The 23,078-nt window shown below is 35.8% G+C and overlaps 1 protein-coding gene across 1 annotated transcript in view; it reads right to left on the reverse strand.

Moving 5' to 3' along the window:
- The window catches only part of LOC123668393 (alpha-mannosidase 2), a 172,634-nt gene that overhangs the window by 11,586 nt on the left and 137,970 nt on the right, over positions 1 to 23,078 (reverse strand). The window contains exons 2-3 of the mRNA XM_045602125.1: positions 22,104 to 22,180; positions 14,342 to 14,425 (exon numbers count right to left, since the gene is read on the reverse strand). Of these exons, the coding sequence (XP_045458081.1) occupies positions 14,342 to 14,425; positions 22,104 to 22,180 (161 nt within the window). The remainder of the gene's footprint in view (positions 1 to 14,341; positions 14,426 to 22,103; positions 22,181 to 23,078) is intronic.

Consider the following 23,078-nt stretch of genomic DNA (forward strand, 5'->3'; position numbering starts at 1 on the left):
GGGTAGCAAACAAGTGTACAGTCCTGATGGTAAGCGGTTACCGTAGCCTATGAACGTCTACGATATACGCTGCTTGAGAGCAGTACTGTATAGCTGTGATCTTCTGTAAGGTTGAGATATTGCCAAAGTCAGGCTACTCCAAATTTTGCTCAAGATATTTGTGACAAAAACAAAAATAATGCTCAATAAAATTATATCATTTCGTATAAGATAAAATCCATAGCGTGTACCAAGTTTATTTAGACGCGGTTCCCGTTTTCTCCTCCATACAAAAGGTAAAAAGCGAACTTGTGAATGGACGCAAATAGCGCAGCTTCCCACACAAAAGACCACGATGAATTTCGCTCGCTTGTTTTAAAAAAAACAATCACCGTCCAATAATGAACAATGAAATCCTGCATCGTTCGACATCTAGATATGGAATTAAATTTAGATTGGAACTTCATGTTACAACAAGTTACACCACTGCTGGAGTGTTTTCAGTAATTTAAATATGTGAAAATAATTCACGTTGGTGGAAGAACGCTGCTGGCGTAGAGGTGTGACGTGTTGCGCACCGATGCGGTAGGTTGTCTCATAGGTTACGCGAGTTATAGCGGCATATTGGAACTGGTTTACTTTTTATATAACTTGCTCGGCAAAAAAGCGTACGGCTTACCACACTGTACCGTTACGGATTACCGTAGCTTAGATACGTCTGTAACACCAGAAGCATCGGAAGTGCGCCGCCGACCCCATCTCCATTTCGCCCCAGGAGCACAGCTTATGTATGTTTAGTAAATTGTATTCATCATTTCAGCCTAAAACAGTCCACTGCTGGACATCGGCCTCCACAAATTCGCGCCAAAAGTGTAGTGAGCTCACGTGTGTTGCCCATAGTCACCACGCTGGGCAGGCGGGTTAGTGACCGTAGGGCCGGCTTTGTCGCACCGAAGACGCTGCTGCTCGTCTTCGGCCTATGTATTTCATAGCCAGCAGTTGGATGGTTATCCTGCCATCGGTCGGCTTTTTAAGTTCCAAGGTTGTAGTGGTACTGTGTTATCCCTTAGTGGCCTCTTACGACACCCACGGTAATAGAGGGGGTGGCTATATTCTTAATGCCGTAACTACACAGCAAATAAATATGTAAATTGTATGTAATAATGTAAATTGTATTATTATAATGATTTTGTATCGCTTTAAAAGGTTTTTTTTGTGTTTCTCTACATAAAATAGTGACACTCAGACACAGATTTTACTGTGTGTTAAATTACTAATCTAGTACACACATTATTCATAACTCTGTACTTTATATGCTTTCAAAACCTCCCATCGCTTAGACTCAATTAAGGCTTTCTCTATTATTTTCTAATGTTTGCGCGAATTTCACTAATTATAATGGACATGGGTGCTTTTCTTTTTAAATAACCGAAACATCGGGCATCTATAAAACCTAATAAACCGCGATAAGAATCCGAAAAAGTTGTTATATTATAAAGGATTTCTAAGTTAAAATTAAGCAGATCTCGAAAGAAGCTCAGCTCTTAATAGTATAGCGTTATTATAAATACCCTCCTTACAATAAGTTTAGATTTTTACTGTCTACAGGACAATTTCGTCTAACAATAGTACAAAGTGATTTTTGAAAATAAAAATGTAAGTAAATACGACCTTATTTGCGCTTATTGTTCCATTGTTATTTACGGTCCTGTGTTTACTAAGAGATGTTGTGTCTGTGTTACAGAATTATTTTTTAAGATGCATGCTTTTACAATTATATTTAAGTTCACTATCGACCACAATCTAAGTTCGGAAGACTTATACTTCTAAATCGCCAAATTGAGGTCGGTTTATTAGAAAGATTATCTTGTGTCAGTCAACACACGTATCCTTTCGATGGGGCCATTTATATTTTTTTTTTATTTTTATTTTATTTAAATTGGTTTGCTAGCAGTTGTTACATATATTATACTTGACAATATTAATTTTATCATAGACTACATTTATAAATGTACAACCATATTAAAACAAACACGACATGCAAAGTTATCCTGTTAAGATACATTATTATAATTATAATTTAAAACATACGTACACACACACACACACACACATACATACACACATATTCAGTCGTATATTGTCCTGAATTTAATACCTCTATCTTGTGGGTAGAATCAACGTGGTCTTTCCTGAGCCGTTTCAATTCTATTTAATACAACGATATAGAAGAAATGAGACCAATATTTTAACACTGTATCGGTAAGTATCTCAAGGGTCATAAGTTAATTTCCGTGAAGGCGAGCCATTCTCGCGGTAGTAAATTTAAAATATATTATACTTTACGATAGAATGATTTATTTAGAGAACGCATCATATATAAGCGATTTGTGTCATTAAATAAGAACATTACATTACATTCTACGTCACAGGAGACCGAAGACCTGGAAGCTACTTCGGACAAAGAATTAGTCTAGCTATACAAGGGGAACGTTGCCAGTATCATCGGAATCTTGCCTAAAGGGACTCCTTTTAATAATTTTTTTAGTTATTATATATAAGTTAAGGTTTTTTAGTTTAATGTAATTTATCTTATTATAACTACGATTTTTTATAGCATATATATTTGTATCTTTTAATGGTGTCCAATTTTGTTTCCCAAATATAAACAAGAACATTAATGTCATCGCTTAAATGTTTATTAAAAAAAAAAAAAAAATAGCTCAAAGCCTTCTGTGGTAAATGGCCTATCGAACACAAAAAGTGTGTGTACTTATTTCGGTTAACTTAATACGGCTAGCTAACTTCACGTTGCTAACTTCTTCTTGGTTGACTAGCTAACTAGCTTCGGGGTGTCGATTTTTTGTGTTGGTGTGCGTAAACATTTATCCTCAACATTTTTCCCTAACGCGTTAAAAGAGCATAACTCCAGAACAACAGTTGTTGTTCAAACTTCTGTTGATTTGCATTCAGCGGTGTCTGCAGTTTGCGGTTACTGGAATTTTTTTTCAAGTTCTTTCCGCAGTCGAAACTAGCGTATGTTTCATTATTTCACACTATTATATACTCGGGTTCGAATTTCGTCTGTTTACTTTGGAATAGCTAATTACTAGTTTTGCCTTCTATTCTATTGCCTATATTTCTTGTGTGCGTGTGTATGTCACTGAACTCCTTCTAGACGGCTGGACCGATTTTGATGAAATTTTTTGTGTGAGTTCAAGGGGATTCGAGGATGGTTTAGATTCACAGTTTTGTTCCACTGGAAAATGTTTATTTAATTAATTTTTCATTTATAAGTAGTTGTTAATTTTGGAATGTTTTACATTGGATCCGGTAGACTGCGCTACCATCGCAGCATCAAATATTAAATATTATTCTATTTTAATTTCAGTTTGTCCCGACAGTTGATGCTGCGATCAAATTGGGAAAAATATTTGAAATTTTGTGTTATGGCAAAACAACGTTTGCGGAGTCAGCTAGTATAATTATATAAATCAAACTCATTAGATATTATTAAATATTTAATGATTATCGTGAAGTCCAATATAATTCTGTTTACATAAAACTGAAAAGCCAGGTTATATTTACATAACGCACGTAATATGCTGCGGTTCGTAGCGGCGCGTCGTTAAATGAAATTCCACATTCAATCGCATTTTCATATAAGCGTGTTTATTGCATCGCTACGCTCTCAAATTATAATTTATCGATTAGTAGAAAAAACTGCTGTGTGGTTACGGCAGTACACCCCACAGCCACCCCCTCTCTTTCCGTGGATGTCATAAGAGGCGACTAAGGGATAACACAGTTCCCCTATCACCTTGGAACTTAAAAAGCCGACCGATGGTGACCATCCAACTGCTGGCTTTAAAATACTCAGGCCGAAGACAGTGTCTTCGGCGCGACAAAGCCGGCCCTGCGGTCACCAACCCGCCTGTCCTGCCCTGCGTGGACTGTATTAGGCTGAAGTGAGTGAAGTGAGTAGAAAAAAAGCGAATTAGCCATAATTGTGAGGCAAACAGTAGGTAAGGTAAGGTAAACAGGCCCGCGGATTGTCTGCGGTATTTAAATATTATAATTATAGCCTTTAACCTTCCTCGTTAAAAATACTATTCAACACAAAAATAATGTTTCAATTCGTAGCAGTAGTTCCTGAGATCAGCGCGTTTAAATGAACGAACTCTTTAACTTTACAATATTAGCGTAGATTAAATGTGTAGACGTGATAGTATGATATGCTGGTTCGGTCACAGGCATATGATAATAATTGACTAAGCGTTTTTATGTACACTTAGTCTGTACAAGGCTTTAACGCCAAAGCGTTTTGAGACAAAAGCCGCTGTCAAATGCTACAAAATTTATTTTAGTCATTATCGATTCCTCTATATAGCATCGGCTCAGGGCTGCTACGCTTGAGGTGGCGAATGCTAGCGCGACCCCATCTTGCCCCACCCAGGCGGACGACTGCTCACACGTGGTGGTTTTTTTAGTCAGTAGGAGTCTGACATAATCTTCTGGCACCCCCGCGCTGGAGGTTATCCATGAAGGATTTTCCCCACGTAAAAAAAGGGGACTGTTACGCTAGCGGTTACCTGTTCAATCCCCGAAAACGGCAAACATTTGTATTGGCCATACAGATGTTTGCCATGGTCTGAGCGTTTGTGTTTGTGTATTTCGTCCGTTTCCGGATCCCGACACAGGAGTAAATACTAGAGGAGGCCGTTGTCAGGTGTTCATTATAAAAAAAAGTGTAAAACTTTAACGGCTGCGATTAACGAGAAATTATAATCAGACAGAAAGAGGGGATGATATAGACTTATAGAGGTATTAAGTAACTATAAAACTTCAGACTGCAGACCTACGAGTCTATAGTTTTACTGTGAATTATTACTAGTAACGTCTTATATTTCACCCTAATTAAAAACTTCGTTAAACTTGACCGCTAGATAGTGCTACGCAGCCCGATCAATCTTCGCTATAAATATGCAATATATTTCATTACTTTTTTAATTTGTCGACGATTTTTATTAGATAACTAGCTGACCCGGGGAACTTCGTATCGCCTAACAGTCGATTCTTTAATTTTATTATTTTTGTTTTTTAGAATTTTTCTCTCCGTAAGAACCACCCAACCATCGTACTTCAAGGAATATTTTAAAAAAAGAATTGGCGAAATCGGTCCAACCGTTCTCGAGTTTTGCGCTTAGCAACACATTCAGCGACTCATTTTTATATTATAGATAAATGTGCACATGTTTAATAACAATCTTTTACCATGCTTTGTGGGTACATGGAAACTTGGCACGAGCTCGGGGAAGTTAAGTTAGGCTTGGACTGCGATAGGTTGAAGCGACCTATGATAATAATTTATGCATACCCACGATAAGTCGTTTCGATTCCGTTTGAAATGTGAACAAGTATGTTAGACCAGGAGCCTTAAGTAGAAGGGTTTCGAACAAAAGTGGTCTATAGTAAGGAGCCCCTTACTATATACCACTAGTACCCTTAGTATTTTTTTTAATACAACTAAGTCAGCAAACAAGCATACGGCTTACATGATGGCAAACGATTACCGTAGCCAATAGACGCCTGCAACACCAGAAGCATCGCAAACGCGTTTCAGATCCTTCCCCCAATCCCACTCCTGCTCTGGACGCCTTACTCACCACAGAAACACAACCCTACTTGTAAGCAATATTATATTATATTTAGCTGTGATCTTTTGTAAGGTCGAGTTACTTCCCCAGTCGGTTTGCTCCGGATTTGGTGCAGGATATATGCTGTGCCTTACTACTACTATAGCTCGGTCCCTCAGTAACATAAGATATAAACAAATCTTCGTGAATGTTTTGATGACGTTATACTAAGATGATGGACAAAACTTTTAAACAGTAACCGCAGTAGACCGACATTCCGATCCTGACTACGCGGAGGCAGCGAACTCTAACTAGTTACAAAGTAATTTTCGAACAGATTGGATTCCCGTCCTGTAAGATTAATATAAAAATCGTAGTAACGACACGGCTTTGATCTTCAAATGTGAAAACGCAAAAGACATCCGACCCGCGCGCTGCACGTTATGTAGCGTTTTAATGTACCCAGATATTAAACATTTCGAGACGCCAGTGATAACTTGACTAAACTGTATTTAAAGTATACAAAATAAACGTATTCCAAGTTAATACCCTAGTTATAATATGATACTATCATTATTTAAAAAAAACTCAATGATGTATAAGAAGTCATACGCTATAAAAACGTGGTAGAAATTATGAGGAACTAAACAATTCGACATGAAAACATAATTATTATTTAGAATAGTAAATAAGGTAAATGTAATGATGTTGTGAGAAGTCACGACTGATGTGGCGCAAATAATTTATTGTTATTAATTTACAAGAAATAGTTAGTTGGGCTATAACAGTGTCTCCGATGCCGAGCCACTGCGGCTGATTTTTGCTTAGTAAATATGCGCTGTGCCAGTCACCTGTATCTCACCGGCGTCACACAGGTGTCGGTGTGATCAGTGATTGACGGGAACAGATCGAACCACTAATTGCTTTGGAGCCGACGGGCCGCGGAGTTTAACGAAATAAATTAAAATATAAATTGGATGCAAGCCGCCTTTATGCGCTCGCATAACGCATGACGCTCGCCGAACCAATCTGTGAAAAACAAAATAATAACGATTGTTTGGGCCGCACACAGAACGGAGAGTATGGCACGAGTTACATCGCAATCTCTGCAATATTTGTAAGCATTCGACTGAGATAATACAAGTACTCCTTACCGCTACTAAAGTTAAATCAAATTAGTTGAACAATTGAGATTTAGTTTGTAAAGAACGGTTTGTCCATTACTTCGTTGACATAACAACAAATTTTGAATGCAACCAACGCTATATTTTACCCCCGGAGTAACAAGTTGGATTATAAAACTAAAGTATTATTAAAAATTAAAACTAGACACACAAATATAAGGATGCAAGTGTTATATTGTCCTTTCATTTTTGCAAGACTATTCAATGACATAGTAAAGCAATTATCGCGTACTGTTGATTTATTTAATAAGAGAGGACGTAGGAAAATTTTGAAATGCATATAAATCACAAAACAGTCAAACTGAACAAACTTTTAACTGAGGTAGGGCACAGCAGGAATTTCCTGCTCAAAATATGGAGCAGCCCGACTGGGGTAGTTACCTCGACCTTACAGAAGATCACAGCAAAATAATACTGTTTTCAAGCAGTATTGTGTTCCTGTTGTGTGTCAGTAAGCTCCTGGGGGATTGGGGATTGGGTCGGCAACGCGCTTGCGATGCTTCTGGTGTTGCAGGTGTCTATAAGCTACGGTAATCTCTTACCATCAGGTGAGCCGTACGCTTGTTTGCCGACCTAGTGACATAAAAAAAATGGTAGGGCACACTAGGATATATCCTGCTCAAAATCTGGGGCAGTCCGACTGGGAAAGTACTTTGACTTTGCAGAAGATAACAGTGGTGAGTAAGGTGGGGGGAGGGTCGGAGTTATAGTCGGCAACGCGCTTGCGATGCTTCTGGCGTTGCAGGCGTCTATAAGTAACGGTGATCGCTTAACATGAGGTAAGCCGTATACTTGTTTACCTGTCGAAGAAAAAAGATGCGGCGCCAGCACAGAACAGCTCCAATCTCATCGTGCTGATAAAAAGGTAGCATATACACACCTTAACTGTACATCTATAATATAAAAATGAGTCGCTGAATGTGTTGCTAAGCGCAAAACTCGAGAACGGTTGGACCGATTTCGCTAATTCTTTTTTTAAAATATTCCTTGAAGTACGAGGATGGTTCTTACGGAGAGAAAATTCTAAAAAAAAAAAATTAAATTTCCTGAAAAAGTCTAAAAACAACACTTTTCTATACTCCCATACAAAAGATTTGTGATAATACTTAAAAGACAATTTGAACTTTAATACCATACGATAAAGTTTGTGTTAGGCGATACGAAGTTCGCCGGGTCAGCTAGTATATTATAATTGTGTTTGCTCGTAAATGAAAAAAAACGGCTTCAATTACATCGACAAGTAATAACAACGTAGGTAGACAAATAAAAAAAAAATAGCAAACGCATTAGTAACAAAGTCACTACGATTTTCGAGGGTTACCTCGATTTCTCTAGGATTCCATCATCAGATCCTGGTTTCATTATCACGGTACCACGCTTGGTATATTTCCTTTCCAACAAAATAAAAATTATTAAAATCGGTTCATATACGACGAAACTATCCCTGAGCATACATAATATATATAGGGTCGAATCGAGTAACCTCCTCCTTTTTTGAAGTCGCATAAATACGTTTGCAATATTAGATTGAAATTTATCTCGATATGTCGACTGCATCTGACTGTATTTTACATGTCACGTGGAAGGAATAAAAAGTAATAAACATAGTCCTGACGCCGCCTTGGCGCACCGGTTACAGCTATGGATTGTATATACCTGTTGCGCTGGTGTTTGCCGTAGTCGTAGCCGTAGGTGTTTGTGCAGTCCACGATGCCTCGGAGGGCACGTTAAGCCGTCGGTCTCGGTTTTTATTATGTAAACCTGATAGCGATCGTTACTCATAGTAGAGAATATATCCGCCAACCCGCATTGGAGCAAGCTCTGATCCTTCTCCTACATGGGGAAAGAGGCCTATGCCCAGTAGTGGGATATTACAGGCTGAAGCGTAAAACATAGTCCTCAATGGAAATTTCAATGAAGACGTCTTGCTTTGAAATGCACCGTGAGTGACGCAGTTCCACTTGCCGCGTAATACCGATAAGATATACACTTCTACGTTCAGTACCTCTTATTTCTAAGAAACGGGAAAGCGTTGCATCATTATTTTTTCGCTTGCAACACTGTAAATGTGTAGTCGCTTTAAAAAAGATAAAGGCTTCCACTCAGCGAGATACTTCCGTTATCCGGGACTATTCTTTGCACAATATACCCGGAATCGTTATTAGGAAAATCCTCGGTTCATACAATATGTAACAGTTTTGTTTGTTCACAAACGAATAAAAAAAACTGACTTCAATTACATCGACATGATGTAGGTAATCGATACTCACTAATAGTCGCGTAATATGCGTAAAGTAAATACGCATTATCACTACATAGTATAAAACAAAGTCGCTTCCAACTGTCTGTATACTTAGATCTTTAAAACTACGCAACGGATTTTGATGCGGTTTTCTTTAGTAAACAGTGAATCTAAAGGAAGGTGTATGTGTATAATACATATGCATGTATGTACATAATGTAGCAGACGAACACTGATAGTTTTAGCGGTTTCGAATGTGATGTCGTAAATAAACATATATTTTTATTTTATTTTACATTTAGCATTACATCCGTGCGAAGCCAGACCGGATCGCTAGTTAGCGATAAATCAAAAACTATTCGTCGGATCTCAAGCCATTAGAAAAATAACGTCGGTACATCCAGTAAAAAGTTATGAGGTTAATACACAAAAATACAGTTAAAATTAAAGGCTCCTTATTTTATTTAAGTTAAACAGTCTACGAACGTTTCGAAAGTTATATATTTTTTTCTGTATATACGTCATTTGGCGAGCCCAGGACTTACGAGTGAACCTTAAACCCCCTCTCCCTTTCTAACTTCCTCCCGGCTACGAGTGATTAAGTTAATGAGGATTACATTAGCGCGGCTCTTTCGTGTCGCTCAGAATTAAACAAACGTCATTGGAAAAGAAAAGTGTTTGTACGGCTTTCGATCAAAATGGATCGCTTGAATACGTGCGGGTTGAATTATATTTATATTTTGCGCTATCATGATTTAAACTTTAGACTATCATTTAGAAGATTTTTTTTATTAATAGGTACATGTTGTATTTCTTTGTCTGTTCCTACGGTTCGCAACTTAATGCGTGTTTTAGGTAACAGCCGACTGACATGATTGATATACCCATCGATATATTTTTAAGTGTAAACTAGCTGTGCCCGCGACTTCATCCGTGTCGAATTTAACAAAAAAAATATTGTTCCGTTCGTAGTTACAAAATAAATAAATTTCTAGAATAAAAGTAGCTTAAGTTACTCCTTAATACATCAGCTATCTGCGAGTGAAAGTGCCGCCAAAATTGGAGATTAGCCGGAGCCGTTTAATTACTTGTATTATAAGTGTTATATATATAAGGATATTTAAAACCAATATAATAAAAATACTATCTGAGTCACTGTAACACTGTATAAACTATAAGTATATATTATGTATCTGTATATGTATGATGTGTAGCTCTCTTTATATATGCCTCTTTTACTATGTATTTATATATGTATATTGTTAAGTGTAAGTTAACTGCATCTCTTATAAGCATTTTTTGTGTATCAGAATGTACTGATTGTGACTGTTGTTTTCTTTTTTGTCAACGATATCTCCACAATTTGTTAACTTTAGGGAAACCTGTTATTGGCTTGATTTTTTGTAATATGCTTTATGATATGAATAGTATATAAGAAGCTGTTGGTTTTCTGAATAAATAAATAAATAAATAAATTATACGATCTGTAGATTAAAAAACTGCACTAAAAGCCAGTAGCAGAACCTTCAGAGTTGAGAATATAATAATTATCTTCCAAAGCACGAGTTTTAGCCTACTCGCATACCACGTTGAAGGTATTTCTTTGAAGACGCATGTTATGTTTATACCACAGCGCAGTGACTGGACTTTATTTAAGACGGAATTAAGTACGAAATTTACTCAACACGAGTAAGAGACCAAAGTAGCCGAATTCTGTTTTTTTTTTTTAATACAATTAAATCAATTAAGCGTACAGCGCACCTGATGATAAGCGCTTACCGTATCCTATAGAAGCTTGCAACACTAGAGACATTGAAAACGCGTTGCCGCCCCCCCCCCCCCCAAGAGCTCTGGCTACCTTACTAATCACAGGAATACAGCAGTATTTGAGGGTAGTATCATTAAGATGTGATCTTTTGAAATCTTTAGGCGCGGTACATTTCCTTGCGGTTACAATGATCCACGGCGCCACTCGCCGATCATTGACGGCGCTAGTGATCGAAGTGAATATTTACTTGGAAGTGATAATACAATAATGTATCAATTGTATCAATTCTATCAAAATATTCTATCGGCTAATCGCTAACGTCACAGTAAATAACGTCCTCGTCAAAAATATGCAAATATATTCGCAATGCAAAATCATAATGTTTAAAAAAAAAAAAAAAAAAAAAAAATTGTATCAATTACACCGATATCACGAAAATTGACGCCGCGTTGGCGCAACGGTCACAGCACTGGTTTGTGGCTGCTGCGCTGGCGGTTGGGGGTTCGATCCCCGCACATCATCATTATCATCATCATTACAGCCTATACAGTCCACTGCTGGACATAGGCCTCTACAAGTTTACGCCAAAAACAACGTGAACTCCCGCCACCGGTCGGCGGATCCCCGCACATGAGAGACATTTTTATTGGGATTTTGTTTGTGCAGTCCTTGTGGGTCTCCTCACCGTGCCTCGGAGAGCACGTTAAGTCGTCGGTCCCGGCTGTTATCACACTCACATGATTCTACTACAGTAGGCAATATCCAACTCGCATTGGAGCAGCGTGGTGGATTATGCTCTGATTGTTCTCCTACATGGGGAAAGAGGCCTATGCCCAGCAATGAGGAGAGAGTGAGGAGAGGTAATGTACTTTCTCACCGTACCAATCACTACGTTTCCTAACATCGAAACTAAACGATAGACGAACGAATGATTTAATTTGTCATTAATATGATAAAGTCACGCTTTAAAGCATAAAATGAAAACCAAATAGTTTTATTCGCTCTTGGACCTCAGGGAGAATTAATGAATCGGAATTAGTCTAATTCTAATAATTATGAGTTCACGCGGAAATTTGTCACATCAACGAAAACACATCACGAACTGTCACGACCTTTGTTCATTTCGATTCAAACCGAAATATAAATTTATAAATCGTCACTAAATTGTTTTAACTTTAAATTATTTTGCCGTCAGCCGTTCGGAACGCTTTGAATTCGGTTAAATATTTAATAATTACATTTTAAATGCATTTAGTACGTTGTTTGTATTGTTTATATTTTAACGAAACGAGAGATATAATGAATAGATCATTTTGTTTATCATAAATAACAGTACTTATATTACTAAAGACTATTTTATACTTTAAATGCGAAAAGTTTGTAAAACTATTTGCGATTACGTCTTAGCGTCGTTTGCAGTTAAAACACGCAGACTTTGAGTAGCCGTGATAAAAAATTGAAGAAGTTTAATTGGAAGAAACGTTGTTGATTGCAGGGCTGGTTTGTTATTGGACTAGGGTTTTTGATTTAAAAGCAGTGCCAGTTCTTGTGACAACTCCGAGCGAATGCTACGTATTGTGATTATTTTTTAGGGGTCGTCCATTGATCACTTGATGTTTTTAGCAACTTTTGAACCCCTGTCTCCCCTTGGTGATATGTGGCAAGGTTTTTGACTACTCCCATATCTACACACTCCCATATATACTCCATATATAAAATCACGTGTATTTTTTAAGCAAAGTATATTGAAATAATAGGAATATTAATCAGATATTTTGGAAATAAGGCATTGTGATGATACAAATTTCCAGACAGACGTCAAGGTAACAGGGTGTTAGTGGGTAATTTTTTTTGTTTAGGAAATTGCGTGATAAACACCTTTTGAGCTTCACGTGATTCCATTGACGACCCCCAAAGTTCGATACGTCATACAATGTACATTATATATGTGACAATATAAAATGGATACTAGGTTAGTTGCTGGCGTCGGGATCACGCGGTGCATCGGACTAGACGGGGGTGGACTCAGTATTTGTTAGGCCTAACTTAATTTCCTGCCATCGCCCGTACAAGGGCGTGCGCTGATTGAAAAGATAATGAAATCCTGAACCTCGGCCTCGGTCGTCATTTTCATGCATAAATGCCTTCAATTAAAGTTTCTCGACACACGTCCGCTGTTGACGTTCACATCGATCATTTAAATCGGAAGCACACGCCCATTGTGATGTTTTAATTACACTTTACGTATCTGCTGGACGTCGCCTATTGTTCATTGAGTCCTTCGCGTTTTGTGCTCTTGACATTAATTACATTTTCTCAATCAGTTGGACTGTCCGAAGAAGATAGCGGGAAGCGCTGGATTCAGAGGGTGCAGGACCGGACAGAGTCGCGAACATTAGAGGAGGTCTCCAGCAAAAGACTTTTAAGCGCTGGTGGCATAGGTATCTAAAGTCTAGGATTTATTCGACTTTTATTGGCATTTTAATAGAGCTATTGGATTTGAAACGAAATCAAGCAAGTTTCGTTCAAATTTAAGTCGAGCAAGTTTTGCAACTATTTTAAAACTGAGCTGTCGCACTGCCGGCCGATCCCGGACTAATACCGGCGGACCCGCTGCGCTATCTGCCTGTGTTTCACTAGCTCGGTAAGTTCGTCCATGTTAATCACGTAATGGCCGGGATAGCGATGATCCTACTAAAATATATTCGATATACGTTAGAACTATACTTGGATCCAATTGCAGGTTAATTTATTACCGTTTTTAATGTAATTTATAACGGCTTCATACAATCATTCGTCGAGCATGTGGTTTTCACCTACGCTTGAATAGCATCGACCATTTCCCGCCACAAGGAATGCTTGGTTAGGGACCAAATGCCTGTACGATAGAGGTTAAATGTAGTTTTGAAAGAACAGCAATTATACTATCCAAAATGGATTGTAGTGGTAACGTTTTTCAAATTGTATCGTCGACAAAATGATTTAGGCTATTTTCTTATTTGTTTTACGACCGCTAAAAATATATTTAAAAAAAATATTCTCTTACTCGTCGAATTGTTTATGAAGTTTGTCAAAGTGTCGGTAAACAAATTGGACAATTGTTAAATATTTTGTCTAAGCCCGTTGTCACGTCAATATTTAATGCTGTTCAATAAAGGTCGTTGACATCGGCCCGTATCGTGAAGTATCTACAGTGTGTTATTTACTTGTCGACTTGTTAATAATATTTGCTAACAAGATACAAAATGAACAACCAGAAAAACCTCGTTGTTTCAAGCTACTTATCGACTTTGAATATTTAAAGCACTATTGCTACGTTAACGCCTTCCCACCTTCTCACAATTCAAGTTCGCAACAGCTGCTACTAAAATATATACTTTTTAACATGTCCATAAAAAAATATTTTCACGTAATTATATTGGAACTGTAGAAATAAAGTAATTGATAACACATCTTAAAAATATCAAATTGAAATATGTAGTAGTTCTAGGCGATGCAAGAGTGAGAGACTGGAGCCTCGGTGGTGACTCACCTGGAACTCAAATGACGGGTAGATGGAGGTGGTGTCTATCTCCGCCACGCTGTCGCGGACCAGCGGGCACTGGTCGGTGAACGGCTGCGACAGAGAAGGTTATTTTTGAGTCATATATAAACCTAATAAGTTTTATTTTCGTTAGAATACGCACAACGCAGTAACCGCAATATGTAGTTATGGACTCGGCAAATAGATTCATTTTTTCAAGGCTACACAAAGCTTGAGTATATTACCGAACTGGCCAACAATTATTATTTATCATATTCTATACATATAATAAAATGATAGGAAAGTCAAAACTGTATATTGAATATTTTTTTAAAAGAATACTTGGGGTGTGATCTACAATCGATACCGAAGCCAAAAATATGGTTTTTTGAATTTTTGTCTGTTTGTCTGTATATCTGTATGTATGTCCGGGATAAACTCAAAAAGTACTGCATGGATTTACTTCAAATTTGGCACGAATATTATTAAGAAGTCGGGTCAACATATAGGCTACATATTATCACGCTATCACCTACGGGGAACGAGCAGTGACCTTTATTTCTTTAACACATTCTGTAACAACGCGTAATCTAACGACGCATATTTGTATGTTGTTGTTATTATGTTAATAACCATGTCATAAGCTAGCTTCACACTATAAATACATTCTGTAGTATATTTAGTATCAGCATTGCACCCGTGAGAAGCCGGGGCGGGTCGCTAGTATACTATAAAGACTGTACATATCGATGGCTCCTAAGTATAATGAGTCAACTGACAACTTTTGATAATTTAATTTTTTTGTTACATAGGTAGATAGATAATGAAGTAAATGTTATTAATATCTTAAAAAATAAAGTTATTAAAAGTAGAGTTGACTCAGTATACTTAGGAGCCATCGATATGGTTAATTATAACATTTTCGAGTATCCACTTTCGACAGTAAATTATTACGTATATAAAATATGGACTTAGAAATGAAGTGTTTAGTGTACAGCAATGAGTACCATCCCACAGTCCACGGCCCGGTAGGATGCAATCCCGAGTCAAAGCATCGGAGCACACAATGGAAGCGTGAACGAGCCACGACAAATAATATCTCTGTAGTGGGTACAAAGGAAGAGCTTGAACAAATAGCCACGTGCGTTGACCACTGGACTAGCAAATCAACAAAACAGAATATTGGGTTTTCGGTAAGGAATATTGCTTTGTTACTATGGTAATGGTCTAAAACATACACCTAAAAGTTTGAAATTAATTAATTAATATATAAAAAATGAATGTTTGTGTGTATGTCCTTTATAGAATCGTAAGCTATGCTTTTGATAATGTTATGATCTTAAAGGTTTCTGAGTTGGTATGACCAAAAATAAAACATAACAGAAGCGTAGCAACGCGCACAGGGTCTAGTCAATAATAAAATTCAATAAAAAGTGTCGTCTTTTCTTTTAAACATGAAATAAATAAATAAACGTTGTCTTAAAAAACTGTTTTATAGTCATTTTACAAATATGAATTGTAACAATTTTTGATAAATTGAAAATAAATCGATGTAATATAGTAATAATACGAGCGACCACTGATTGAACGTAGATTCCGCTGTGAACAATGAGCAACAAATTCTGCAGTTACGCTTTACAAAACAAATGTATCTAATCTATTTAAACGTTTATTATTTATTTATATTATTATTATCATCATTATTATTATTATATTAGATTGTAGGATTCACTTTGTTTTGCCTTTTTGATGACCCTACTCTGTTTTGTTTTATAATCTCCTCTACTCCAAGGTTGTCTGGAAGAAATCGCTTACCTCGCGATAAGACCGCCTTGTATATTATTATTTTGTAAGTTTTTATTTTTTTAAGATACCTATGTACTTTAACTTTTATGCACAATAAAGCATATTTCTTCTTCTTCTTCATCATTCATCTAAATATCATTAAAAGTTTAGTCACACCTCATTCCTTTCATTAGGCCAGGATGCTCGCGACACTCAGTCTAAACATACCAGGATAAGAAATATTTAAAGTTAATAATTAGAAATTTTCGTAGAAATATTATGAAATAAATGAACGTATTACTTCGTCGCTGCACTTCAGGGCCTTCGAGAACTTCCAATACAGCGACATGTCGGCTCGAGCCAGTAACACAGGTGGGGTGAGCACACATATTGTGACATTGACTCATATTATATTGAGGCTGTTTATTTATAAGTATATTTTTAAGGCAAAACATAGAAATAAAATATGAATTATATCAAACGTAATTAGATACGATATAAGGAGCTGTAAGGCCAGCCGCGAGTCCGTTTATTTGATACGGACGGTAACATCATAATCAGCACCAACTGTCCCCGCTGGTAAAGCTACATATTTCAAGCGGTGAGCGGTCTGCGCTTCGCGGCTGCATGCGTCGTGAATCAATATTTCATACAATAACGATTCGATTGTGACGCAGCGGAATTTAGAAAAATGGTAGGACTTCTTTGCTGGTGAGCTATTTTGCGCTTGACTTGGTGAGTAAAGTGTGATCGGGCGAGGCGAACGGAAGTCAAGAAGGAGATATAAGTTACTGAAGATATGTGTAGGAACTACAGAAGTATTACTTCAGTCGTGTAGTCTCAGTCATTTTTTTTTTCAATACAGACCTCACGTCTTCACACAAATCACATTTTTTAAATATTTATTACTGACGATAGGTTAGAAGAGGTCAATTGTCACTACATAATGCACTAGCGGTCACGGGTTCGACACTTGACACGTGACAAATGGTTGATTACGATATATGTAGATGTGAGTCGTGATCAGAGTTAGGGGTGTATTTTCTGTGAATGAAATGTGACTGAAATCTGAAAGTATTTATTGTATGAAAAACATTAATAACGATTTCTACGAGATCTTTGTTTGAGCTAAATAAAAATTATCTTAAAATCAACGAGACATTTCAGACGTAATTTAATTAAAGTTTATACTTATGACAACTGTACATTATTTCTGTGCCTCCTGTGACAAGTGATACAAGTCGAGAAACGTCATTTTACAAGAGAACAAAAATAAGGTGTCATAAAGTTCGTGAACTAAGTAGAATCGATTTAATTTGAGTATTCTCTTTTGAAGAGTCAAACACTTTCTTTCAATATACATTTTAGTTTTTTTTTTTTGGAACGAAGTTCCTTACGGCAGGCTGATATTTGGCTGGGCGAGCGAACTGAAAAAAATGTTATACTAAAACCGTAAGAAAAATATATAACGGAAGTGACGTAATATCAGTCACACGACTGTATAATATGACGTTCGTAAAACTAAAACATTACTAGTTAACTTTTTTTTAAAATATTTATGTAATTTTATACTGTCGACAAAAATAAATAAAGACACGTTTTTTTTATTTCACTTAATAGTTTGAATTATTATTATTATTATTATTTTGTTTAATTTATTTTATTTTAGGGTATTTGTTATTTTCTAAAATATTAAATTTCCTAAAAACTTTTATGTACTTAATTAAAAACCAATCAAAACTTTAAAAAAAAAATCAAGAACTAGAAAATATATATAAAATTCAACATTTTTTTTTCAAATTGTGTTGCCTCTATGCTATCCGAAGGAACTTCGTTCCTACCTGGTATCCCATGACACCACATAATTTTTGGTAAATATTTACTTCTAAAGATAGTAGGTATACGAAAATTTCTTTTGAGTTGTATTCTTTTTTTCATAATTATTAAATGTTTAATTATGTGATAAATGATATTTCTACAGTTAAATCACTTTACGCCTATAATAATTGGTATATTATTTTTATATAATTATCTTTGTGTAGATCTAGGATCTGGGTTGTGCCTCAAACAAAAGATGAAGATATAATCCCGAGAATTAATTTTTTTTGTCGTCTATTCACATAATTTACGTGAATTTTACTTTACGTGATTTTTTTTTTTAGTTTACAAAAGTTTTATGTTCAAAAGGATATCAAAATATCCAGAAAATTAATTGTGAAGTTCAATACAATGGCACTTAAATCACAAAGCACGACAAATAGTGTTGAATACTTCCAGTGATTCATTACTGACAAAGGGTTGCAACTTGACTAATGTCTACATTCAGGATTTTTTTCCAGAGATATATCACTGCGTAAAAATTATTTCCTTAACAATAACAGACAGATGAACACGATTAAGACCAAAAAATTCTTAATTTTTTTCCGATAATGCCCACGTTAAAATCACAAAAAGTGTATAGTAAAAATAATACATCCAATGAAACTAATAGTGATATCTATTGGGGATGTTGTAGGGCAGTGGTTCCCAAACTTATTTTGTCTACTGCCCACTTGAGAACAAATTATTTTATAGTGCCCCCATTTCTTCACCAACTTAAAACCACTATAACTTCAAATCAAATTAACTATTGCGAGCTATATTAGCGGAGATTAAACATTCATTCTAAACGAGACTTTTACTATAACCCGCAAGAGTTAACTTGAGACCTGAGCGCACTAGGTAGTACACAGCGGCGCTCAGGTCTCAAGCTAACTCTTACAGGCTACACCTGCGAATGAGAATAATTACTGAAACGCAAATTTATAGTATTTAGACAGAGTAGCTTTTATTCAAAATAAAACAATCAATCAACACAATCGATTCAATAATAAAAACTAATGTAAAGGATGATTTAAATCGCCCCCCATGCCTCTACAGAAAGCCATCATTTTTTCTGGGTCTCTTGCCCCTTTATGCCTGCAGCCCCCACAAGAGGGCGTTAACGCCCACTTTGGGAAAGGCTGTAGAGTAATTCGATATTATTTATAATCTGTTGACTCGATTAAATGATTTGTATTTGTAAACTAACTCTTTCCTTTTATTAAAAAAATATAGTTCCCTGTGGCGACCATTGTGTTAACTTGTTAAGTCATTGTATTTTAATTATTAGACTGACATATATAACACATCACAGGAGGCAGAGTCGGTATTAGTAATGTATATTTTGGATGGATATTAGCGTAAAAATAACAACAACAGTACAAGCAGGTGAGTCAGTCGTGCGCTAAACAGTTGATACTAATCGATATTATAACTTATTAAAGTTGGTTCAGTGTGACGTAAGAGTATTCGTACAAAACCAAATTGTAACAACTAGTTAGGCAAATTTTATATCTTTAAACTGGCACAAAATTAATTTATTAATTCTAAATAAGTATTTATATAGAATTAACAACGGAACGTACATCACAATTCGATAATAAAATAATAATATTAAATTTAAAGTGCCTTGTTAACTACAGGCGTTTAAAGCTAAATATTAATGAAACACTTAAAATTACTAAAAAGATTTAATTCATTTGATTTCAAATAGTAAGAAAGAAAATCAAAAGTCCAATGTTCTAGCAGAGCGGAATTGATTTTTGAAGTAAAATTTCTTTATACAAGCTTCACTTGGAAAAATGGGATCGGGCGAGGGAATGGAGTGAAAGAGACAGGTGCGAGCACACATTTTCTTTCTCTCTTTTTCTCACGTTTCGTAGATCTAAGACAGTGCAGGCCTATTGTGCAGAAATTTTTTTACTTCAGTCGTGTGGTCCCTCGTTTTTTTTTTTTACATATTTTTACGATATTTATAAATTGTAGTAGTAATAAAACTCAACTTTCAGCGTTTTACATTAATAGAAGTTATGTTTAATGTTCGAACTTGATCAACATTTACTTTCTTCAAGGCTTCAAAAGCTCTTTTGAATCGTCACTTTACAAATGAAAACGATATTTATTTTAATTAATTAATTATAATTAAAGTAAAGATAAAATTAGAGGTGCGTCTATTTTAAAAAGAGTTTTTATTGTAATATTATTTTATTTAATTATGTTTAATGTTTTCTTTAATTTCCTAATAAGATTCATAGAGAGTTATAGACTTACGTAGATAATATTGTGCATTCTTTGAACCGTTTTATAATATATATGAGAGGGTTATGTTGAGAAATTTATCTATACATATAATAAAATGGTAGGAAAGTCAAAACTGTACTTTGAATATTTTTTTAAAAGAATACTTGGGGTGTGATCTACAATCGATACCGAAGCCAAAAATATAGTTTTTAGAATTTTTGTCTGTTTGTCTGTATGTATGTCCGGGATAAACGTAAAAAGTACTGCATGGATTTACTTCAAATTTGGCACGAATATTATTAAGAAGTCGGGTCAACATATAGGCTACATAATATCACGCTATTAACTACGGGAAACGAGCAGTGAACCTTTATTTCTTCAACGCATTCTGTAACAACGCGTAATCTAATGACGCATATTTGAATGTTGTTGTTATCATTGTTGTTGTAGTCATTCTGTAGTATATTTAGTATCAGCATTGCACCCGTGCGAAGTGATAAATCGCTAGTATTAAATAATATTTATATAATAACATTATAGCTAAGAGGTTTACGTGAAGCGCTATTAGATGTTCTCGGGACTTCACTCGCGTTTCTCATCATTTCATTACGCCAAGCGACAAAGCATGTACGCCAGTCTAAGAGGATTCGACCGTTCAGTTTCTATACTTTGTCGACTTTCAAATTATATGTAACGTTCATGAAAGTAATAAAATGAAAATAAACGAAAGGCAAACGAGTTATAGATTGATTCCTATCAACTACATGTGCAGTCCTTTCATAGACAGAAGCAGTGATTAACATAATTTATTGAAGGAGAATCATCTAATTGGGCTAATTTCTCACATAGTTTACGCAGATCTTTATACATTTTTATATAACTAAGTCGACAAACAAGTGTACGGTTCACCTGATGGTAAGCGATTACCGTAGCTTAGACGTCTGCAACATCAGAAGCATCGCAAGCGCGTTGCCGACCCTACCCCCAATACCCCCCAGAATATATTGATTTTATTTACTTTTTTTATTATTATTTTTAATAGTAAAGTATTAAGTGTCGAGTTTAACGGCAGCCAACAGTAAGCTATCCGTCTGGCGTGTCCTTCAGCGTAGCCGCGCCCTTTGACCAATCAGGTCCACAGAAAATTTAAAGTCAACCCTTAATTGATTGAAACTTCAATATGACACCTTTTGTAAAACCTCAGATATAAAAGTGTATTGAAATTACGCAGCGGTTTAATGGCTATAATTATATAAATGTAGTTTCGTATAGAAGTGAAAATAGTTTGATTTTAGGGACGAGTTGGCGGTAAGGTCACAACATTAGCTGTTGTCGTAGTGGTGGCGTTTTCGCTCTCCACTTTTTTTTTTTATATAACATACACACACGGTCGTCTGTTCTTATGGTAAGCAACTTAATGGTTGTGTTACAGGTAACAGCCGAGTGTTATAATTATATATTTTTTTATAAATATACATAGAAATAATACATATATAAATACAAATAATACACCCAGACTCAGGCGGGGATCGAACCCGCAGCCCGTGGCATAGAAAGCAGGGCCACTACAAACTGCGCCGCCAGGCTAGTCACTTATGACCGGTGTTTGTACAGGTCATATATTATTGTGATCTGGGTGTTTATTTACTCGAATAAAGATTCGAGTACTGTCACTTTACGAAAAAAAATATTACTTATAGTTGACGTACAACTATCGCTTCAGAGTTGATAATAATCAAAAGGCAATCAACAGTACTCTTTTAAAAATCATAATTACACATTTATTAAATTTCAAAGGTTGTTTCCATAATACTATTTCAATATTTCTTAATTCTTATACAGTTAAATCGGTTCTAAAGTCATACGTTTCTCTATTGCTGCTCACCTTCTCTTGCAGAGCGCGTTGCGTATTGCGGACATATTGCAGAGACTTCGAGTTCAAATCGCCGTTGATCAAGTTCGCTGAAACAAAATTACATTTTAAACCATCGACAATAAATACTACTTACAAATGACTAATTTAAAATTATAAATTTCTATAATATTTGTATTTTACGACAAAAATAAGACGGAGAATATATTTTATAGTTGAATTATATGTGGGAAACATCCAGCTGTACTACAGTTGACGAATGAATTAGTCATCAGATTTCTTTTTGTATGTACACGTTTTAGTTTTTTCAACTTATATAATTTTATTCAACGTAAATATTTTAACGTGTTTAATGGTTTAAATGTTTCTACCAATACCGCGTATAACAAGATGTATATCAATAACATTCACTACAATGCTATTAGTCCTCGTATACATACGCGCACACACACGAAGACGAAGCCAGGTATTTTCTGACTTTCTAACTTACGACGTAACGAGAAACTTCCGGCCACCTGCACCGTTCTGTTTCATGATATTTCAGTTTCGTTAACTTTTTAATGCATTTTCTATTCGATGCCTCGAGGTAGATATTATCTATACAAATAAATAAAATTGGAGTGTCTGTTTGTATTATTAAAATAACCGCTTTTTACATGAATCAAAATAACATTTTTTTATAATTTTCGTCTGTCTGTCTGTTTTGGCTAATCTCTGAAACGGCTGGACCGATTTTGACAGGACTTTCACTGGCAGATAGCTGATGTAATGAAGAGTAACTTAGGCTACTTTTATATTAGATATTTATTTATTTTATAACTGTGAACTAAACAATAAATTTTTTGTTAAATTCCGCGCGGACGAAGTCGCGGGCACAGCTAGTGATGTGGTAAGGAGTAACATAGGCTATTTTTATTTTAGAAATGTATTTATTTTGTAACTTTGCAAACTGAACGAAAATTATTTTAAAATTCCACGCGGACGAAG

The sequence above is a fragment of the Melitaea cinxia genome, chromosome Z, assembly GCF_905220565.1.
Source record: "Melitaea cinxia chromosome Z, ilMelCinx1.1, whole genome shotgun sequence".
Lineage (NCBI taxonomy): Eukaryota > Metazoa > Arthropoda > Insecta > Lepidoptera > Nymphalidae > Melitaea > Melitaea cinxia.